Source organism: Cygnus olor, chromosome 3, assembly GCF_009769625.2.
Source record: "Cygnus olor isolate bCygOlo1 chromosome 3, bCygOlo1.pri.v2, whole genome shotgun sequence".
NCBI classification, from domain to species: domain Eukaryota; kingdom Metazoa; phylum Chordata; class Aves; order Anseriformes; family Anatidae; genus Cygnus; species Cygnus olor.
Genome location: NC_049171.1, coordinates 67807918 through 67831141, shown reverse-complemented (window position 1 = coordinate 67831141; position 23224 = coordinate 67807918). Strand labels below are relative to the sequence as shown.

Below are 23224 nucleotides of genomic sequence, written 5' to 3'. Positions count from 1 at the left end.
GGGATGAAAGTTACCTTACATCTGCCTGCAGTGATTAGCAGCAGCCCCCCCTTCAATGGGTTGACATTATTCCTAGGGCCTGTATGACTAAGCTCAACCCAGTCCTGATGTTCATTTCTAATTATATTTTCTTTTAGTAGAAAGTTTTAAAAATGTATGTGTACGATATATGTAGGCATTCCTTCAGCCTGCGTAATTTTCTTAAAGGTTTATGCTGCATTATAAAAAAAACAGCACCTGAAATAATTCTTATGTAATAGAAATCTGAACAGCACAGTTCCTATGCCCTAGTTACTATTTTATTTTCAGACTGATTTTGTTTTCTTTTTAGCTATAGCCTTATCACTTATGCATCAGAATGAAAGACTAGGCCTATGAGACTGAAAATTGCTGGGCACAGAAACATTAACATCTATGGAAATCTCCCTTTCCATGGCTACCCTGAGACGAAGTAAGTTAAGTTCCTGCTACTTGGGAATTTTCTTAAAAAAACAAACAAACAAACAAACAAAAACTTTTCTACACAATGTATTTAATCTGTCTAAACATATATATTTTTTTCAGCTGGCTAGACAGTACTGGTTTGAAGCAGGAAGGCCTAAGAACTTTAATTCTCCTACACTATGCAAGGAATTCCAGCTAAGACCTTTTGACCTTAAAACCTATGACCTTAAAAGACATTATGTTTTAAATATATTCACCTTATGTGCTGGTTGAATCGTGAGCTCTGAAAAGAGAACAGCACTAGGGTTTATTTAGAGAGTTGTTCAAATATATCGTTACATTTCACCAGTTTGCAGTAAGAACAACAAAGTTTACCCACTGCACTGGGTCTTCCATCAGCACTGGTGTCAGAACTCTGTGTTAAAACAGCATTTGAAAAAGAAAATGTGTTTTCATGAGTTTTAGTAATCCAGTATTTTAGATGAAACTCATGTTAATAAATTTGATCCATTGCCATCTTTTCTACTTTCTGTTAAACTGAACAACACCTTCTGCATGAAACATCCCACTTATAGTGGTTTCATGCGGGAAGGGTATAAGTAAACATAAGTAAAATTTAAGTAAAGTGAAAGAATAAGACTTCCTGAAAGCAGCTATTTATTCTGTCACACCATAAACACTTACTGCTATAGTGGGAAATCTAGACTGTAAGGACCTCTATTAAGATGAATGTGTAATGTGTTTTGAAACAAAAAGCAAAGAGGAAATTTAGATCAAATATTTCCCCACTGTGACTTGCTCAGTACCTCCAATGCAGATTCCTTCTGGTGGAGGGTGCTGATTAATTTTTTCCAATCTTCTTTAGCAGTAGCAGATTTGTCCTGGATAACTTTACCCTTCTCCTTTGGTAAAATGGAGCACAGCAGTTCTCCTTTGGATGCTACCTGGTTTAGTTTATGTTGTCCATTCTCACTTTCCGATAAGAATTCCTAAAAATGATAATAAAATAAATTAATTGGTTGTATTCAGTAAAAGCTCTTTTTGTTAATTTTGGGTCCCAGTAAAGGTGAATGGCAAGGTCACAGAAAACTTAACAGAGATTGGAGTTTACTGTTTCTGCATGTTGATTTCTTAATTCATATTTCAGTATATTCAATTTTAATATTATTCACATTTATATGGGACATTCATATGAGGGACAATCGTTTTTATTATAGGGACAACAGCTACTTAATCCAGAAGTGCCACGTATCTAAATAACGTATATACTAACTCTTGGTTTATCTGTATGTTCTGCACTTCATGAGACATTACTGGTCGTTTAACAGGGCATTATGCTTCTTTAAATCTTCACAGTACAGAAAGTGATAACACTTTCATTTCAGGAAACCAGTATCCTGGCACAGCATGACATGTAGCTGCAGCTACATGCAGGGGTAGGGTCCTGCTCTGAGAGAACACAGGAAAGAAGCCTTGTCCACCGCAGACAGCCACACTGGACTTCCAATGCATGTGTAGGGGCAGGGGTTAACAATCAGACCCTGAGCAACATCTGAGCCGTCTGATTTATTCTCCACATCGTCAGGGTACCTTTCTTGACTCAAAGTATTTTTGTTCACAGAATTCTTTCACAGTGTTGGTATGCAAAGACTATATGGAAATATGTGAGTAAATATTAGGTACTGTAAGGAAATAGCCACATTTTTAAATTCCAGTGTGTTGGGATAGCATTCTTATAACTTGTAATTATTAAAAGATTTTGTGAGCCTTTAGGACTCAAGTGAATTTAGCAGTTCTAAATATCAATGAAGTTATTTTAAACTATTATTATGCTTACATGATACACAATTAGCTTAATATTCATAATAATCAGGTTACATCCATGTTGTAAGCAAAGGGCTTGATTAAAAAATTACTAAGGTCCTGATTATGTGTACCATTGGAGCTATTATCAGAGAATGCAAAGGGTCTGTTAGCTTTGAAATACTTTGTCCAAGCTCTTGCTTTATTAAAAACAAATGTGTGATTGCCTTGTGACTTAATGATATCAAAGGTACTAACAGAGAGAATATTAACTTTAAAAAAAAAATTTGTTTATATAGGTTTATAATTTGTTTATATAGGCTCCCATGACATGCCTGATAGTATTAAAGCAGTTACTACATGTCAAAAAATTTTATTTCATTTACAGTAGCTTTCAGGGAGAAGGAGATCAAACTAAGGTCTTATGTTATGAATAGTCTGCAGCGATAAAGAAAAAAAAATGTCTAACCAGTCTTGGAAATTGTTTTTGCTAAAACTCTTTTATTTAATTTCCAAAATGACTGGATTTTATTTTTATTTCTAACCCTCGTATTTACTCTTAAAATACTCTCATTTTGGGATAGTAAAAAAATTGTCACATTAATAAAGTGTTGTTTACCCTTTTAAATAAACCATTTAAGCAAGGGAAAGTAAATTTACCAGAAACAGGGGGAAGTGACTTCGCTCTTGGTATTTTCTGATAGGAAAAACTTATAGGAATTTCTTCTGTCATACTGTGTAACTGAAGGTTAAATAATCTCATTATGTACTTCTCATTTCTAAAATTGTAGTCATATTTTATTCAAAAAACTATTTCTTTTAGTTTAATAAAATAAACTTTTAATTGGCATTTATTTCCACAATTTTGCTGGGTCTTGTTTTAGCTTTGTATGAAAATCATGCTTTTTAAATGCCTGCTTCCACTGTATACACTTTTACCTTGTTCTTACACTATAAGGTCTCTACTTTCATAAATGAGTGAAAAACTTTATATGACTTTGAAATAATTCCAGGTTTTAAGTCCCAATTCTGATGCCCTACCAATTTTACAGTGCTGTCCTGCCTTCAAAACACACGTTTTTCCGTATTGTAATATAAAAGAAAAATAAAAAAAGGAAAACTATGAGAGGCAATGACTATGTATAAAGTATAGTATGACAGCTAAATTAAATGATCTAGATTCAAAAAGAAAGAATAAATGTTTATTTCATTACAGTTAGTCACCTTTAGTGTTATCAATAACATTAACAAAAAAAGACCTGAATTTTCCATGAAAATGATTGAACGTCTAATTGCTAGAGTTACCTGTATTTTCTGTAGACTTGCTGAAGCTTCACTGATATTCTGAGGTACATCAAAGCATTTGGCTGTGGTGACTTTTGCGTTGACCAGCCATTGCTGGAAGTCCCTGAAAGTTGTCCGAAATCTTTGCTGCAAGATCTGCTCTTTACTCTGGCATCCTTTTGAAGCTTGCAGGCAAAGGCTGGGTTTACCACATCAGGGAAGCAGAAGAGAGGAAAGGAAGGAGGAAGGGAAGGACTCTGTTAGGTGACAGTGCTATTACTTATTTCTCTGAATAAAACCTGGATTCCTTCTACCAACTGTAAGCACGTAATTAAGGCACCAGGAAATCCATTAGAAGCTTTCAATTCCTTAAAAGTGAAGTATGTAAATTGGGATGTAGCTGTCACAGATATGACAGATAAGCTTTTACAGAGTGATTCAGTACCCCTAAGAACGAACAGTTTCTTCAAGCCTTTTTCTCTCTAGGGACAGAACATGAAACTACAGAAATTACAATATGAACTTCCACGGTTTAGTTAAGTTCATAACATTGGAAGGGATCAGCCTGGGTCATCATACCCTTCTTCTGCAGTTACAGAAGCCAAAAGCTACAACCCCTGCAAGAGACAAAAGAATCTTGTGCCTGAAATGCAGGTGTCAATCAGCTACAGTGACCTCAGAGAAAGCAAAGAGAGCAAATAAACTTTAGCTCCCATGTTTCAATGAACGGGCAGGTAGGGCAGGAGTATAATGAAGGACAAAATTAAGAAAAAAAATTTAGACAGCTTTTATAGCTTCCTTCTCTTTCAGGTAAACTAGCTATAGCTCTACCTCAGTTTCTTATAAGGTTTCCTCCTGTAATAGACCAGATGTGGACATACACTGGCTTAAGCTCAGTTTGTTGGCATAGCTTGGGTCTTAGAAAAAACACAACTATTTTCTACAAATGCTAATTGAAGGCAATATTGCTAAAATTTTGCAAAATGTTAAAATGCTAAAAATGTTATTGACACCGGTATCAAAATAATGATTCTAATCATTGTGTACATCTATTTCAAATTCCAACATTCTAATTAATGTTTCCCTAAAAAAAACACTTGCATGCACACATATATGGGATTGATTAACTATAAACAAGATGAAAATGTACCTGTTATACTCCTTAATCAACCCTGAAACTTTTGAAGAATAAGTACTCAAATCTCTGGAAAATCTACAGAGATCATTTAACTGAGTCTTGATCTCATCTATCATATGTTCAGACTTCACCAGGGCATCCAACGTTTCCTGTTAAAACAAAATAAGTGAACAATATTGGTAAGTAAATAATTTAAAAAATACAATGAAAATTTATAAAATTTAATTTCAACTTCAGTTGCAATTCATGTGTGTCCATTTTTGAGAGCATTCTAGCAATCAAGCACAGAGGCTTATTTGAAATTAAGAGCTTCCATAGACTAAATTTCAGGACACCTCAACTTTTTTAGTTCAAAATGTTCTCATAGAAGAGTTTAAGATATGCACCTTGTTTTAATAAATGATATATATATATTATAATATATAGTATTATCAACTAGCTGTACATATGAAATTATGTACAGTTAGGGAATAGCAAATAATACCAATGCATATGATTATAATTGTCCTTTTGGCTTGAGTTTAGTATGCTCAATAAAAACAAGCTGTATCAAAAAAAAAAAAACAAAAAAAAAAAACCCAACCAACCAAACAAACAAAACTTCTAATAGCTTTGATATTTTGACAGAGGCTTTCTTAATGTAAAAGTACTGCTGCTCACAGTCCTTTGAGGGTTACTGGCTGTCACTGCTGCACTGTTTTTGGAAACACCTAAGTCAAGAAAAAAGTATTTATGTTTACTTAGCAAACGTCACTGGGAGAGGTGTGATAACTACTCCAACAAAAACAGTTCTCATGTTGACGTACACAGCGTCTCCCCTTCAGCACCCTGCCAACTACACCAGAATGATTAGCAGTGTAGACTTGGCTCCTCACATCATTAGAAACTAAATTCTTTTGGCATTCCTCTTAAACTGCCAGGGAGAAAAGACAATCTTCTAGTTAGTTACATTCACCACAGCAAAGGTTCTGCAGTGAAGACATGCCAGAGTGTTTGGCATGCATAGATTACTTTGGCTACATCTAAGTCCTGATCTGGAAGAAATGTATGTATAAATATAAGAAATTGATCACATGAAAGTGACAACAGAATAGAAAGGGGACAGGGGAAGTGGGACGAGGAATTCCCTCCATTAAGTTTCTGAATATATGCAAAATGATGATTGAGAATATACATAGTAAATAGTTTGTGATTATCTATTAGCACAAAATTCTATGTTCAGGAAATATACAATTTATGCACGTGAAAATAAAGAAAAGGTTTTGAAAACACCACAATTTCAAAGATTAAAAAACAAACAAACAAACAAAAAACCCTCACCAAATACATTTTCACTGTAAAATATTATCTGACTCTGCAATAAACTGATATGCACTTGTGTAAATTAAAACTGAAAACAAATATTAGCCAGGGTCTAGCAAGACAACAGACTTAGTAAGAACAGCAAATGATCAAAAGCTTGGGATTCAGATAATGTGTCTGCCGCCCATGAGGAACTTTGTGCTTGTTTTATATCTCTTTTATTGGAAAAATCTGCAGAGTTGCAACATTTTTTAAGGATCTATACTGTGTGTTTCCGAGAAAGCTAAAATAAGAATAAGGGATGCATGTTCTTTGTAGTACCTGAACTGCCAGGAAAAACAACAACAATCCATTTTGACATAAATAATTATCTGCTTTGAGTCACTCACACACCAGAAAATGTGTTCAACCATAATTAAAAGATACTTGAAATAGTCACGATGCTGATTTGTTTATAAACCACACAAAATAACATCTGAATTAAGTACTTATGTAATAACAATGATGTTTAGAAAAAAAAAAAGAAAAAAAAAAGTAAGCTAACTGTTTTTTGTCTACTTTGTTAAACTGCACACAAGACTTTTTTTGGAAGTATTAGGAATGACAGCAAACTGGCCATTACTTAAAACAAGATGTTTTTAACACTTAAAACAGAGATTACTTATGACAGGAATCACTATAATGAGATAATATATATATATATATTTTTCTTTATTTTCCAAAGAAACAGAACCTGAGAGTATCACAGGGGTTAAAATCATCTGTTTTCAATAAAATCTATCAGTTTCAAATAACTTACCACGATAACTATTAAAAGATTCTTTTGATGATACACAACCTTAGGCACAACTCTTAACAAGCAGGAACATTTACTCAAAAAAGAGATTACATTTAGCTATGGCCATACAGAGACATTGAATTACTAATAGCACTGTTTCAGTGACAGATTTAATTTTGAATCTGAGAATTACAAAAATAATTTGCTGAATACCAAGTGTGAGATCTGTTGCTATTATGTTGCACATAAGAAAAGGAACAGAGCTTGAGTATGGGATAACAGAGTGAGCTTGCTAATTCTGAGAATTAGGAAATGCATCTTTAATTTGTGGCCTTGGCTTGCATGACAACAGAATTGGTATGTGGCAATGGAAAGGGAATGCTGCAGTGCTATTTTACATTCACAATAGAACCCATCCCTGGAGCCCAAATGGAAGGACTACTGTCCTGACTGCATTTATTCAAGCTATTAAAAAAAAATAAATTACATAGTAGGGCTGTGCATAATAAGTCTTATGTTTCCTCTGCATTTTCCTCCTTACCTAAAGTTTACAACTTTATAGTCTAAATAAAACATTTCACATAGAGCTACAGTACATACATGTTTTATATAATACTAATAAAAGCAATGTCCTTTGAATTTAGTATTTCTCCATTTGTAAAATAAAAATAATAAAAAATAATAATAAAAAAAAGAAACATCTGTTACATGTTGATGATAGTTCCATATCTTCCTTCCCTGTTTAAAAACATAACCATAGAAGAGTTGGCATATTTGTACTATTTATTTACTCCAGTGTAGTGTCAGCTTTGTTACTCCTACTGTTATGTACTGGCACTCAAACAGGCAGGTTCCATCAGTCTGTTTCAGGGAATTCTGTAGAAGGGGAAGCCACAGAAATAACTTGGCACAAACAATGGAGGAGGAGGAGATTTATAATCTCAGTTTAAAGAGAAAGTGTTTGGGTTTTTTGAATATTTCTTCAGTGAACGGGAGAGAAAGCAAGCATCACATACCTCTCTTCTTTTACTGAAACTGAACACTACCCTGAAAAGAAAGGAAAAGATACGATGTATCTTTCCTCTACTTCTGTGATTCACAGAAATTGAGATACATACAAACATATAGACATGTAACTTGAATGTCATGTATATATATATATATATATCATGTGTGTGTGTGTGAGAGAGATACATTCGGAATATTTGCTAGAAGACACTCAGGAACTCCTTTTCTATTTCTCTGAATTCCACTACATTCCATTGCAGAGCAATTAGCAAAAATACCTGTTTCAAATATAACTTTAAACACTGGACAAGACCTTAACATGTATAATGTGAAGAATATTTCAAGAAATGTAAAGTAGAAACTCAATACACGCATGACAAATTGTGAGTTAGAAATCACTCCAGCTGCTACTTGGCTTTTAGGAAATACTTCACATTTCCCTGATCAAGTACTATCCTGGCTCAAAACACTGAGCAACTGGAAGAGAAATTCAGAGATAGTTTGCTAGTTCCTTCATTTCCTTAAAGGCTAGCCTTGTTTTTAATGTGTAGGATCCAGGCAGCATTTGCTAAATCTAGTACAGCAGGGGCCAAAGACATATCTTGTGTAAACAGTGCTTGCTCTGCTTACAGTCACAGAAGCTTGGAAAGTTGGGATTTCAGAGGTATATATATTATATATATATATATTATTTTATATATATATAATATAATATATATATATATCATATATATATAGTATATATTTTCAAATATACCTTTTATTTTTTTCTACCTCTCCCACTCCTTGATAGTGCCACTTGGCAGTTTTCTGCCCATGGTACCTGTACATTTATAACCGGAAAACCGCTCGGAAAAGAGGGGTGACCTTACTTTCTCCTTGCGCCAGCTTTCCACGATCTCGGTGTCAGTGTGCTGGCCATCGAGGGGGGTCAGGCTCTGCGACCAGGTGGCCAGCAGTCCGCTGAACCGCTGCACGGCCTCCTCCAGCTGTGTGACCTGTGCGGCGAACTCCTGCTCCGACAGGGCCATCTGGCTCAGCACATCCTGCAGGCTTTGCTGGCTCTGGAAAGCGCTCTCTTCCCACTGCTTCCAGTCTGACTGCAGGGCCTGCATCTCGGCAGCGAGGACATGGCACCCACCGGCGGTCGTGCTGCGCTTGGCTGCGGGAGCCAGTGTCTCCACTCGGACGAGGCGGCCTGCACCAATCTGGCGGGAGTCTACCAGCTCCTGCAAGGCAACATTGCCATGGTAACTTGCTACAGCTGGAAAGGGGAAGCCGCCCAAGATGGGGGCAGCATGCAGGGGGAATGCGCAGCACTGCGCTGAGCAGCGGTTTCGGCAGCAACACTTTCACAACACCCACGCTGCGTGCAGAATGGCAAAACACAGCCAGAGGCAAGATGAAAATAAAACTCAGTCAAGGGACTGTGAGGGCTTTACAGTGATTGGAGAGTGGTTCTAAAACTTCCATAAGTTTAGAGGAGAAAGAACTTTTTTTTTTTTTTTTTTTTCAGATACTGAAAAGTATTGTTTAGGGTAAGATGAAGAAAGGAACTGATTTGAGATGTTTTGCACAACAAACACTGGTACAGAGCTGCACGTAGCAGTTTTAAGAACATTACTTTGCTGCTGAAAAAAAGCATTCTGCAGCCTACTCATGATCTGTGATGTGCCATAATTGGTTACACATGTTTTTTGTTGTTGTTGTTTTTGGTTTTTAATAAATTCTTTCTACAGTGTTCTATTTCATTCTTACACAGGCAACGAGGAATTTTTTTTTTTAGTTTTCAGCTTTAGAAGCTGGAAAATATAAATATCATCCCAATCACTGCATGCCAGAAAAAAATGTTATTTTCTTCGTCTTATGAACTAGAAACTACTGTCTCCTCCCTTTCTCATATTATACATGGGGAGTTTGAATGCAAAGGAGACTAAAAACTTCAGGAGTAAACAACAAATCTATTAATTTGATCTGGCTATCCTGAATCCTCATCTACTCTGCTCACAGGCCCACCCTCAAGTTTAGGAGCAGGCTAAAATGCTGTTAGTATGACTATTTGAATGTAAACATCAGGCATGAGCAAAACATGAAGTCTGCCTTAATGCTACATTCAGAAATGTGTAACTTGCTCAGACACTCAAATGCCTAGGAATGGATGGACACATAGAGATGCCAGGATAAGGAGAGTATACATAGAGAGGCAACACACATTTCTACTGTGTTTGAGGATCCTTGAACTGTTACGCATCTCCATTTCATGAAAATCACAAAAGGTTGTTTCTGAATGATTCAGACAACACTGTTTATGGAGAAAACATATTTGGAGATGAGGACAGAACAGTATTTATTAATCAGCTAAGCCATATTTTTCTGTGATGCCACTGGACTTCCACTCTTGAAAATAGTTTCCACGCATGCAGCGGCTAACTCAGGTCTGATTGTACTTTCACTCCATCAGTTTAGTATGGCAAGGCAGGCAAAAAGACATCACAGCTTAGAAAAGCTGCTTTCAGCTCACTGAAATATAATCACCACTTCAAATACACAAAGAGCAAGATCCCACAGGTTTTTGGCTGTGGCCTATTTTAGAGCATAGGTTCTGAATCACAGATGAAATCATGACAGCTAATATTTCTTACTTTGATTTTGGCCAGTTTTTTCTGTATCGTTGATGTATCTCCAGTTGCATCTGACCAGCGGTGCAGCTCTTCCTTTGCAGAATGGAGCCAGTCTGTGAATTCATGCACAGCGTCAAGGTATAACAAATGATCCTTCACAATATCTTCTACTTTCTTCATTTTGTCCTATTTTTCAGATTTAAAAACAAAACAAAACAAAACAAACAAACAAACAAAAAGCTGTTAAATTGCTAAAACACTTTCCTGGCTTCTGTCCAGACTTTAAGGATGTAATATCACAAAGAACTGCTCTGCATCCATTTGATTACTGAGCAGCAGAACTTGTAGCAGCTTATAGCAACAGACCACAGTGCTACACTGCACAAAGTTTGGTTTAGGTTGCTCTGGACAGGAATGTTGGCAGAAATATAGCTTTTTTTTTTTTTAGAAGAAACAAGTCTCTATAAATGCTAAGCAAAGTCACAGAGATGTCCCATACGAAGCCCACAAATGAGTTCTGCTGTTCAAAAGTGCAAAAGGCTTTTATGGTGCTGAGTCCTTTTTTTAGGCATCAGATCAGAAGTAGTGGCTATCTCAAGGCCATATGCCTTGCACCCCTGGAATACTCTTTCCCTTACATAGACATACAACAACTGCATGGCTTCATACCAGTGTTCTAACATAAGCTTAAAGTGGGGCCAGTTTACCTTACAGGTGAAATAGTGTTTTAGTCTAGGCTGGCCTTTGGTTTGACCATAGATTTGTTCTTAAAATTCTCAGGAATGTTTCTCAAAAGTAACCAAAAATGAACTGAGATGTGAATGTTTCTTTGTCAGAATCTTTCTTTGATGGTTAATAGCTAAACTAAGATGACCTAAAGTAAATTCTCAAAATTTTTACCTTTTAATGCATTTTGTCCAACGACCAAGTAAGGAAATGTACACATGTGCCTGACTTAAAAAAAAAAAAAAGTAGGTGTCTTCTGAAGGCAGCAGAGTATCAGGAAAGCCAAAGATGCACCCTTCTTTACTTTTGTTTACATACCAAAATGTAACACTAGTAGACAGGGAGAGTGGAGGGAAACTCTTTCTCTTCTGATGGCAGTGACTTTTACCAATTGCAATCAGTGCTTTTCTCTCCCAAAGGAAAGACTGCAAAGTTGTCAACAATTTCTACCATCACAGCAAGTGGAGAAGGGAGCAGTAGCTTCATCTGGCACATCAGCTAGCCAAACTTGGCCCATCTTCTCTGCCCAGCATCAATTCTTTTCTCAGCCTGCCAGTCCTGTGATGCTGTTGAACACTGCTACCCTACAGGTGATGAATTTACAACATATTCCAGGCCCCAGTCTCCACCAAACAGAGAAGTTCATGCAGGCACAAGAAACACAGCATGGCCTCAGACTGACAGGATGTCAGTATCTGTCTGCTCTGATGTGGGCAAAGTAGAAATACCTGACCCAAGTGCTCAGCACATGAGAAGTGCTCTACTGGGCCTGTATAATGGTTCATCTAACCAACTATTCTCTCCCATGCTATCTAGGGAGAGCACATGAATCTGGCAAATATTTGTGGGCAATTTCCCTTATACTTCCTTATCATTTGTAATTATTTAAGAACGTTAGAAACTTCATAATCCTTTGTGTGGACACTTGTCAGAGGCTTTTGGAAAATCCAATTGTATTACATTCATTTCATCCTCCTTTATTTTAATGTGCTTATTGACATCTTCACTGTGCTCCAGCATATTAGTTTGTTAGTTGTACGTTCTGGATGCCATACTGACTTTTTCAGCAGTCTGCATGTATCCAATACTGTCTATTCAAACTATTCAAAACTATTCAAACACAATCAATCCTTCATTCGCTATAAAATTATTAAAATCAAAATGTTAGTCTTTTATACAGATGTCCAAACATTTTACTTACTTGAAATGGAGACCTTTGCTTTTTTCTTACCTTGGCTACTGTTGCGATATCATTAAACCGTGTTTTTAGTTCTTCTCGAGCTGCTGCTCCAAAAAAAACATCCTCAGTTTTTTCATGAAGTTCTGCAGCCTTTTCAATGAGTTGCTGTAAATCACCAGAGTGATCCTCTATTTCAGAAACAATAGCTTGGAAATGGTCCAGCTGAGCAAACTTCTCCTTCAGACCAATCTGTGGTTCTAAAGGCTGTTCCACTTTGTGATTCAATTTCTCTAACCACTGCTCCAGTTGGTTTTTCCTTTCCAGGTACTCATTCCACTGGCTAATGATAGACTCTAGGCAGCTTAAATTAAAAGAAACATATACAGTACACATGAGAACATTTGAAAGGTCTAAAAAAAAAAGAGCCTGCATATACTGTAATTTTTACATTATACAGACATCTTTAATACATCTAGTATATACTTTTTCCTTCATCTTGTTTTAGTTTTGTGTCAACTTAATCCATGCTATTCTAGAATTTCTGTGTTCTTTGGGCTACTATATATAACCTGATACAACTGCTTCCCTAGTACAGGTTACATGAGCAATCTGTCTGTCTCAGACTAATAAAATACACATTTCAGTGTTTGTCTAGCAAATCAAAATATAGAGCATTATTGGAGCTCTTTATGACCACAGTAATAAAATGTACAGCATCCTATTAGGTTATTGACAATTAAGAGAGTTCCTGGTAACTTTTTAAAGAATGAATAAATTATAAATTGTCCATTTTATCACTGGGAAGAAATATACCCTTCTGGTATATTTTGATCCTTCTAGCAGATCTCCAGGTCTTTCTGGGACTTAGCTTGAGGAATGTAATTCTGATTCCACTGGACTTAACAGCAGCTGAGAGTGTAGTAAAGATTTTGTTTAAAATGTAATAGTAATATTGTAATGTAATGTTATAGTAATATAAACAATATTTTATGACACAAAGTGGATGAAATTAAAATGAAATCTTAAAGGCTTCCCACCATAATTTTCTACATAGCATTGTATTACAATTTTGGAATAAGTAAGAAAGTGGCATCACTCCTAATTGAAGAACTGCAATTTCATATCATAGCTCATTGACAACTGATATTTAAGACTCAGATACCCTAGTACTCTGATAATCTATCAAACAGATCTTTGTCAGTTTTCTAATGCAGAGAAAGCTTTGTTTTCATTACAGAGCTAAGGAATTAAGATCATGCAGAAGGGCCCATTTCTATCCAATAATGACTAGGGTCATTATTGAAAGAGGCAGTGCTTGTAAAACCCATAGATGAAAGCAAAAAGGGAGGGCATGCAGCTAGTATGGATAACAGGATTTAAATGTCAGATGTTGTTAAAAGAAGAAAAGAAAGATGGAATTTACTTCCTGCTTAGGAGGGAGAAGTCAGATCTACAACTACAAAATTGGCAGCAGTACTGTGGAAAGGGATTTGGAAATTGCACAGGATAAAGAAGTAAAAAAAAAAAGGCAAAAAAAAAAAAAAGGCAATATTATCCTGTTGGAAAGAAAGGAACATCTAATTCTGGACTGTATGAAGAAGGTTGTTATATAAAGTAGAAAATAGTGATATTCTATTCAGAATTAATAAGTTCTCAAATACCCTAAGACATCAGTCCATTTTAAATTATTATCTTTTATGAAAAATGTAGACCAACTAGCAGTAGTCTGCAATTTATTAAAACAGAAACTTGGATAAAAGAGGTCCAGAAAGAGATGTTGGGGGCCTTCAAATATATTAAAAAGTTCTCACACGGGCAATAACAAAAACTTTTCATTTCCACTGAAGTTAACGTAAGAATAAATTAGCTTCATTTTCAGGAAATGTTATTTGGAGTGGATATTAAGTCTTTTTTATTTTATTTTATTTTATTTTATTAGATTTAATTCAAATTATAAAAAAGGCAAGGCAAGGGAAAAAAAGAGAAAGATAATTGAGGAATCCTCCTAGAGTTTTGTAGGGAAAAAGTAGATAAATATTTGTCAGCTGTTCTTGGTCCTGCCCCAGTACGGGTTCAATATTTCAGTAAGCCCTTTCTAGATTTTTCTTTGAAATGATTACTACTTCTTCTTAAGTGACCATCTCATATGAAACTTGATTCAGCTGATAGGGTCAACTCTTTGCTTTTTTTATAGAAGGATGTATTTTTTCAGGTAATTTTGATTCTTTCTGATGATGTATGTAGCTTTCCCCTCAGATGTGAATGAATGGACTCTTGTGTGCTGTAAGGTACCTCTTTTGTGGTAAGCAAAGATATGAGGGTTTGACCTGTGTTTTCTAGTTAGTTTTACCTCTGCCAATTCACTGATGTGCTGATGATGTCATTCCATACATCCTTCAGCGTTTGTAGCTCTGTATGTATCACCTTTTGTCCTTCCTCATTGCTGCTTCTAAGTGCTTGTTCTCCTTTGCCAATGGCCATGTTCAACTTAACTTCACCATCACCTTTGAGTAAGAGGATTTCCTGTGAGGCAAAATAAATCACAACATTAAGTGAAATCTGCTGAGAGATGAAAGTTGTTATTCTTCCAGTAGAAGACACCATTTACCCTTGATAACCATACCATATATGAATTCCTAGGCACCTGTTTTTGTTAGTGTCTGTACCTTGATATGTGCAAGTAATCCAACAGTTTTCCCAAAAGCCATACAGGTATTTCTCTGCATTGGTCATCCTAAAATATTGCTCACATTGCAGTAGACAATGAACAGGTTAAGCACTGCACAGAAAGACAGCAACATACAGTGGGATCTCCTACACTGATGACCTTCCTAATCTGTCCTTCTGTCCTTGAAGACCTACTGTAACAGATATGTCATAGAGTCTCCATGTGAACAATTCCAAGGCTTCCCCTCCATTAGAAAGATTTTTTTTTTAACCTGAATACACATTTTCATAGTTGGTTATTCTTCATTAACTACAATACCTTGCATCTGTCTTCATTACACTTTATCTTATTTCTCACACTGCATCTCCCAATTTGTTAAGATCACTTTAAATTCAAATTCCCCTCCTTAATAACAGTATGAAGAATAAAATACAAAATTATTTCTTTTCCATTAATGTGGCCCTCACACAATGTTAATTGATGTATACTCTCCAGTTTTATCTTTACCTGAATTTGTGTCAGTCGTTTCTCTAGTGTGGCTTTGCTACCGACTGTGCTCTCTGATGATGCCAGTTTATCCTGAACCTCTTTCACCCATGACCACATGCTCTGCAATGCCTCCTCCAAAGTGAGATGCTCCTGGAGTGCAAGCTGACATGTTCTCAGCTTATCCTTGACTGTTTTGACCATGTTTTGATAATTGGTGAGATGCTGAGAGGCCAGGCGCACTTCCTTTCCTGCACCATGTCCTTCCTCATTTAAAGCCTGTGCCATTTGGGACAGCTTATCAAAAGATTCCCTGAAAGGAAAATATTGAGACTGAAAATCAGTTTCAAAAAGCATATGACATTGTTATAGCAACTATGAGAAGTCATGAAGGGTGCTGACAATCATCTGCTCCACCAATGTTAATGTCTAACAGAAAAGCTAGCTGGGAGAGACTGAAAGGAAATATTAGCAGTATGTATTGACTAATATCTTTACTTGTGTACAGTGCCATTTCTTGCAGATTTTGATACTCCAAATTATCACACTGGAATCTTTGTGTTGCACATTTAAATTAAAGCTAACTTATTTTCTTTTTGGCTATCAGGCATCCAGTTATTTATGAACTGCTACCTTTTTTTTACCTGCCAAAACTTCTGAGCAGTTTATAGTCTTTGACATGTAGGAATGCATGATGGAAAAGTCAGGCCATTTGCCCAGCATTAGACACTAACTCTGGGGTTCAGTACAAGGCTCAGCAAAGGGAGTTAAAACTCTGGCCTTATACAGCCTCAGTTAATCTGCTACTGGATCACCTTTCCTGACATCCTGTGATTAAAAGGAATTTATATAGACCAAAATGTCTTGCAACAGTCTCAAGAGGATAGATAGTGACTGTGTGTTTCTTTTTGGCATGCTGTGAGCCTTGACAAGCTGACTACTATTTCTGTTCAATCTTCACTAACCTAACAATAATAACAATAACAATAAAATTGAAAAGCCACAATGTAGTAAAAAACAGCCATTACTTTGCCTGGATGATGATCCACTCACTGAGTCGAAAATCTAGAAATATTTCTCAGCCAATTTATTAGTAAATAATATTAATGTTATTGAATAATATTATTTGGTCTCTTAATTCAAAGTAAACTCTATAGGAAAGTAGAATCTGCTAACCCAGTTGGATCTAGGTGTCGTAGGACAGAAAACGAAAAAAAAAAGAAAATTTTATAAATTGATATGATGATAAATGATGTTTTTACTATTGCTTTTACTAACAATGGTATTTTTCAGGCTCCATTTATTAATGAACTAAGATATACTTTTCTTAATGAGAAATGTGTCTACATCAAATTTTGGAATTGTCTTGAAGTTCAAATTTCCTTAAAACTGGGAATATCTGGACTCAGTCTATTTTTAGAGTATATTGCAACACTTTTCTCTGTCTTTCACAAACACACTTTACCCAAACAGTTCAGTTTCAGTATTGCTTTAACAGAGGGAAAAGTGAGAGCATTTTAGGAAAAGTGTTTCATACTACCTTGAAGTCAGTAACTCTTCCAAGAAGTTTTCCACTTTCTGCACCTCCTTTTTCTTCTCGGGAATAAGCTGTTTGCTCTCTCCTAATGCTTCTGTGCTTATTCTTTCTTCCATGTCATGTATCCACAGGCCGAGTTTCTTGTAGTGATCTTCAAAACTACAGAACAGATAAATATTTACTTAAAAAATATTTCTCAGGTGTAGTGAAGTTAGCAAGAAGTTAACTCAGTTCTTTCAGTATCCAAAAGACCGGGAAAGCAAAGCTAGGTATACGTTTCATTCTTAGCAAATAGGAGTTGTACACAAAACATAATTCTATGGTGACTACTAATCTAAAAATATTCAGCAACTCTCTAAAAATGTTCAGCAAAATCATGGGAACTACAGTGAGAAAAGAAGCCTTCAAAATTTAAAGTGGCAGTGCTTTTATTTATTACTAGACTCAATAAAGACAGAGCAAAAGAAATATTTTTTCCAAATCCTCATAATGATATTTTTAAGAGAAAAAAAATGGGTAGAAATTGATATTTACTCAGTATTGATGCATACAATACCTGGAGTGTTGCACTTTTAATTTCTCTGACAGAACAGAAGTAGAATCTGGAGTGTTCAGAACTCAGCAAAACAGGCTCTAAGTTCCTATGTTTGCAAGCTTTTTACTTACATGAAGGCACACCAACCCACCTTGCTCTTTTATCATTATTGACACACCAACTTTGCTTTCAATTAGCAAGTTTTGAATCTAATTATACCTAAAAGCATTTGATCTCCTCAAATTCCAGCCCAAGGTGTTAATTTAAGAGTGTTTTCTTACTAGCTCTTTAGGAAATATGTACGTCTGGAATAGGACAGGACAGGTGCCAGCTATTCAGAAAGCACATACTATCTTCAAATGCCAGGGCAGAACTTGAAAATTCATCATACCTTTTCCTCCCAGGAAAGTGCATTTGAATTACTGAGACCCCAACTTCTGATCTGGGATCACATGGGCTACACAGTTCTTCCACATATATAATCCTGACACTTAAGCTAATACTCTCAGAGCTGGACCTTCTGGATTATTATTTTTATTATTAGTTTTTTGAAGAGAACTTCATTTTGTCTTAAATATTTCCAAAGAAAAGGAGCAAACAGGACTAGAGTAACTGGAAATCATTTCAAATTGTGTCCTGTACTTCCACAGTCTGAACATTTCATGCAGTTTATCTTCAACTTACCTTCCAAGGTGTGAGGCACAAGCTTCCAGGGCCTGCTTATCATTTAGACACTGTTTGAAGAATTCATTGAAGTTCTGATTAGACTTTGCTATTTGCTCCTGAATATGGATCACAACTGGTTTGGGTAAGCAAGCATACAAACTTTCTCCTTCCTTGCAGGCAGCATCTAACTTGTTTTGTCCCTCACTAATAGAATCCAGCACAATCTGTGTGATGAAAGAATACAGTTTAAACATGCAAGACTTAATAAAGATAAGCAATATTTTGTATTAGAAGATGAGAACAATGTCTAGAAGTGGAAAAAAAATCCAATGGATAGTTCAAATAAAATTTTATTAAATGATGCTATAATTCACAAAGCTTGATTTTCCTATCTGTTCCCAAGACAGCCCTGTCTTTCTCTGGATAGTTTATTGATGTCCCAAAGATGTTAGACATTTCAGTAATTATGGTTGCTTGCACTAGCTGTCTGCTCTGTTTGTGCTCTGTCCCAGGAAAAATAGGCAAGATTTGATACATCAGTGTAAATCTGAAGGACTGACTAACCATAAAAGAGAATAGGGGAAGGGGAGGGGAGCGGAAGAGGAGGGGAGGGGAGGGGAGGGGAGGGGAGGGAAGGGAAGGGGATTAAAAATCAGAAAAAAATAATAGTTCAGATACATCAACCTCTTAACCTTCCAGAAATTAAACTCTGATATTTCAGAACAGTGAATGTAAACTGTTTTTCCTTTACAGTACATGTAACTTCGTTGAACTAGTCTTACGTTACCTTATTGGAAACAAAATCATATGCATGGTAGGTTCTACAAATTATTTTAGAGATATAATTTGGTACAAATAGTTGTACTGTCAATTATTTTTTTTTTTATTTTATTTTTTTACTATACCTGCAAATCATGTAGCTTTGCCTCTATAGCTTTGCTGTCTCCGGACCTGTCAGATGATGCTTTTACTGCAGCCTTCACATCAGAAAACCATTCCTGGAATTCTTGCATAGAATCTTATTTAATAAAAAAATATAGATAAGAGAATATATATATATATGTTTTTTTTTTTTTGTTTTGTTTTTTTTTTGTTTTTTTTTAAGAAGCAGCATTAACCACAATACTGTGCAGCTGTCTCCCACACTTCCTTTATCCTTTGGGAACCATGTGTAATAGCTAACAGGATGAGCCTCACTGTCTTTAGTGACACTGGGTGATGAGATTCATTTCACAAAAAGTCAGATGTTTACACAGCAAACATCCAAATTTCAGGAGTCATACTAGGTTCCCCTTTATAGTCAATGGAAAGGCAGACACTTCCAGGCTACTATTTATCCTAACTTGATGTTAGATAAACATCTAGATTAATATCTAAGATTAAAAAATGTCTAATCTCTCCACTTATTTCCCAGAGAAACCAGGAACTACTCCAGATGAGGACTTTTGCATTATAAAGATTTCCATATGGTTAAATACATCTCTGAATAGCAAATACACAAAGTGTATTTATGCATTAGAGATGTATACTAAGGAAGAATCTGTGAGAATATGAGGCAGTAACATAGAAGTTGAAGAAAGGTGAGTTGCCATTCATGTACATTACATGTCTAAATTTGAATTATGTTTTTGTAAAATGCATTGTTTCATAGCAGATGGTAAATGACCATTTGCTAACTTTTTGAAAGGCTCCATACAAAAATAAAGTTGTAATTGCAAGTGACATCACTGGAAACTCTGGCAGGCTCCAGAATGATTTGTGGCTGTGGGCTAACGGTTCATATTAATGAGCCTGAAGACTCACAGAGGAAATGTTTTTCCAAGGACTCTTGCAAGCTGGCCTGCGTTCTGGAACAGAGCTGATTCACAGCCTCATATTTCTTTATTAATGAAGTGACAGTGCCACCAAGAGTTTCCAGCTCTACAGAATGGTACTTGCGACACAGTCCGTTGAGGTTCTCACAGGCTGAATCAATGCTGCTCTGCTGAAGCTGTAGGTCTTTTTGTGTTTCCTGAAAATGAAGTTATAACATAAATACGTCATTTTAAAATAAATGAAAGAGCCCTCTATTTTCTCAAGCATTTCTGCTCCTCCCATACATTCCTTTATTCTACGGTCTATTGCAAGTCTAGACACAATCAAGGGAAGAAGCACTGGATCTGGATCATGCTTCCTGAACTTGCCAAGTGAAATGAATTCTTGAAACTAAAGATCCGGCAAATATATATGAAATATATAAAAAACAGAAGTTCACTGCATTAAAAAGAAATATATTCATTTTCTTCAACACTGACCTTCACTTTATTTAGAGCTTCAGGATCCAGGTTATGTGCACAGCTTAAAAGTGTATCTTCCACTTTTGTTAACCAGTCTGTTGTCTGATCAATAAAATTCTGTAACTGCATCTTCTGAGTACTGAAATCTTTTAGTGTCTCTTTTGCTGTCTCAGACATTTCTTTGGCATGTTCCAGCTTTTGCCTTAAATCTGATTCTATAAACTAAAAGAAAAATGTTAACTTTAAAAATACTTAATAAAACATTTATTATGAGAACTGGAAATTTATTGAAAAAATGTAAGGTAGGAAAGTTATACACATTAAAAATTTGCTCCATGACTAAATATGCTTTCATGAATAAAAAAATATCAGCCATTCAGGATCAAATCTTAGACATACAGTAATCCAAAGAAGGGATACTAACTTCTTAAAAGCCAGAATGCAAAATGTTATTATCCACTTCTGATAAATTAAACAGCTGATCTTTTATTTCTTTTAATAGTTTGCCAGATATATATATACAACATGACCTAATTACTACTAGCTTTATACAATAAATATTGGTGATATTGGTGAGAAGTAAGAGTACTGAGAGTCTCACTGTAAAGCAGATTGAAGAAAACACAAAAAAAAGTTTAATCACAGCATTATATGAAATTATAGTAGATGCTAGTTGTATACATTTTACTAATAAAAGGTAAATCAAATAACTTACAATAGGATAATATCTACCACTGTTTTACTGTGGGTATGGTGCACATTTTTATTGTATTTATCATATTCAGTATTTTGAAATAGGTGTCTGTTGGTTAGCAGGGATATACTGCAAAATAATATGCTTTAGGTTTTACACTGTAAGTGAATAGATATTAAATTTGTTATAAAAATATGATTAAACATGAAGTTTTTTTCTCTTACATAAAGGAAATAATTTCAGAAAACATAAGCATCACTACATAATTTGCACATCTTGATAATACAGGGTTCTTGATCAGTATCCGATTAGTAATTTAGGCTTATGTTTACAGTCGGTGCAAAATGTGGACAAGACCTGAATGTTAGATTAAGTTCAGTTAAAATCTGATACCTGTGTTTGAAATAATTATCTACTGAGATACTTCCTTGCTGTGGAAATCAGAGAAGTCAGGCTATCTTTAAAAATTTCTGACATGTTGAAAACTGATAACCTCACATATCAATTTCCCTTTAAAATCAAACATCAAAAATATTCATATTTTTGCTTTTGCATCTCTCCTAGAATATAAAAATCTATGAAACTAACCAATAACAACAGTTCAAGAGCTCATCTTCAATGCTCCTATTTTATTCTTATCTAGTAACAGTTAGTTCAGGACACTAATTTGAGACTACTAAAGAATACTTATGGTTAAGCATAGTCTGTGATTAACAGTATCTTTATTTTACCTGAAGATCTGCAGGAGGCTCTTGACTATGAGTCAGTTCTTTGAGATCTGAAATTTTAGAGCTGAGCTGCTCCAGCTTCTGTTCTTTATCCTTGACTTGAGACTGTAGAAAAGATGTAGTTAAAGTTTCATAACAAACTACAAGAAGGTTTTAGAGCTTCAAAAGGGTGCTCCATCAGTCAGAAAAATGAACGACAATATAATGAGGTTTAGCAACTAGCAGCAAGCACAGTTCTGTTAGTTTCGTTCTCTAAAGCTCTCCCATTTCTTTTCCTTTATTAGAATCGGTTCAGATTTTTTTCCCTCCATTAAAATAACCAGACATATTTTTAGCATTTAAAATACAACAGCTTTAGTTTCCTAAAAGTGGCTGAATAAAGATTGGAATGTCATTGTTTATTTGACTGGAAAAATCTACTATGGTTGTTAGCTTCCACTAAGTAGCATGCAGAGCATAATAGATGTACTCTGTTTTTTATTACAAGGAAATGAGACCTCAGAAGAAAAATAGACAGAACTAGAAGTCACACTCAAAATGGAATTAAAAATGCTGTTATATATATGCTGACGTGTCAGGACCTTGTATTTATTGCACTCATAGATATCCACATTATAAATAAATATTCTGTTTATTTTAAAAGTAACAGAAATGTAAAAGAGAAAAATATAATCTGTATAATTGTAGTTTTGAAGTATTAGGCAAGAAATTAGTGTTTATATCACGTTACCCAGACTTTCATTCTAAAAAGTTCAAACAGGTCACTCCAGTTAAATGATTGGACTGTGGATTTCAGAATTAAACAGTTACACTTCAACACCATTCATGAATGGTAGAAATTCAGGTGGCTTCAGAAGAATCCTCAAGGGGGATGTTCTAGGAGCGTATATTAGCTAATATTAGCTAATTGAGAAAGAGACCAGTGGTATGGACAATATACGAGACTTTTCTGTCCATGTGAAATGTGTCAGTGAACTGCCTTTCCTACTGACTTTGCAAAAGACAGTACAAAAAAAGTATTATGAACTATGCATTCTGTGACTGCAGATGTACCCACAGTCCTCATGCTTTCTGTTGTTTTGGCTCTCCTCGAATCAGATAACACCTGTGGTTTGGGTGTTGGCTGCTGTTACTCCAAAGAAGTTTAAATAGTAATGAAGTTAGGTGGTTTGACTGTCATGGTTGTCACAAAGACATTAGATAGAGTTTGTCCTCAGCAAAATACTGAATTAGCACCATTTCATCTTCTACTGTACTTGTATATGTTCACTGTGCATCTTCGTAAGGACATTATTTATTTCAAATGAAGTAGAATATGACTCATTCTATGGTTGACCTGCTGTACATTTT

General features: G+C 35.4%; 1 protein-coding gene across 28 annotated transcripts in view; it reads right to left on the bottom strand.

Moving 5' to 3' along the window:
* Positions 1-23224, bottom strand: part of SYNE1 (spectrin repeat containing nuclear envelope protein 1) — a 302466-nt gene that overhangs the window by 154622 nt on the left and 124620 nt on the right. For all 28 annotated transcript variants that reach the window (XM_040553823.1, XM_040553826.1, XM_040553827.1 and 25 more), the window contains 14 exons: positions 21878-21979; positions 20471-20674; positions 19980-20187; positions 19082-19194; positions 18195-18400; positions 16979-17134; positions 15460-15751; positions 14635-14807; positions 12336-12645; positions 10400-10564; positions 8630-8986; positions 4682-4818; positions 3553-3730; positions 1251-1433 (listed from right to left, as the gene is read on the bottom strand). In XM_040553823.1, coding sequence (XP_040409757.1) covers positions 1251-1433; positions 3553-3730; positions 4682-4818; positions 8630-8986; positions 10400-10564; positions 12336-12645; positions 14635-14807; positions 15460-15751; positions 16979-17134; positions 18195-18400; positions 19082-19194; positions 19980-20187; positions 20471-20674; positions 21878-21979 — 2784 coding nt within the window. The remainder of the gene's footprint in view (positions 1-1250; positions 1434-3552; positions 3731-4681; positions 4819-8629; positions 8987-10399; positions 10565-12335; positions 12646-14634; positions 14808-15459; positions 15752-16978; positions 17135-18194; positions 18401-19081; positions 19195-19979; positions 20188-20470; positions 20675-21877; positions 21980-23224) is intronic.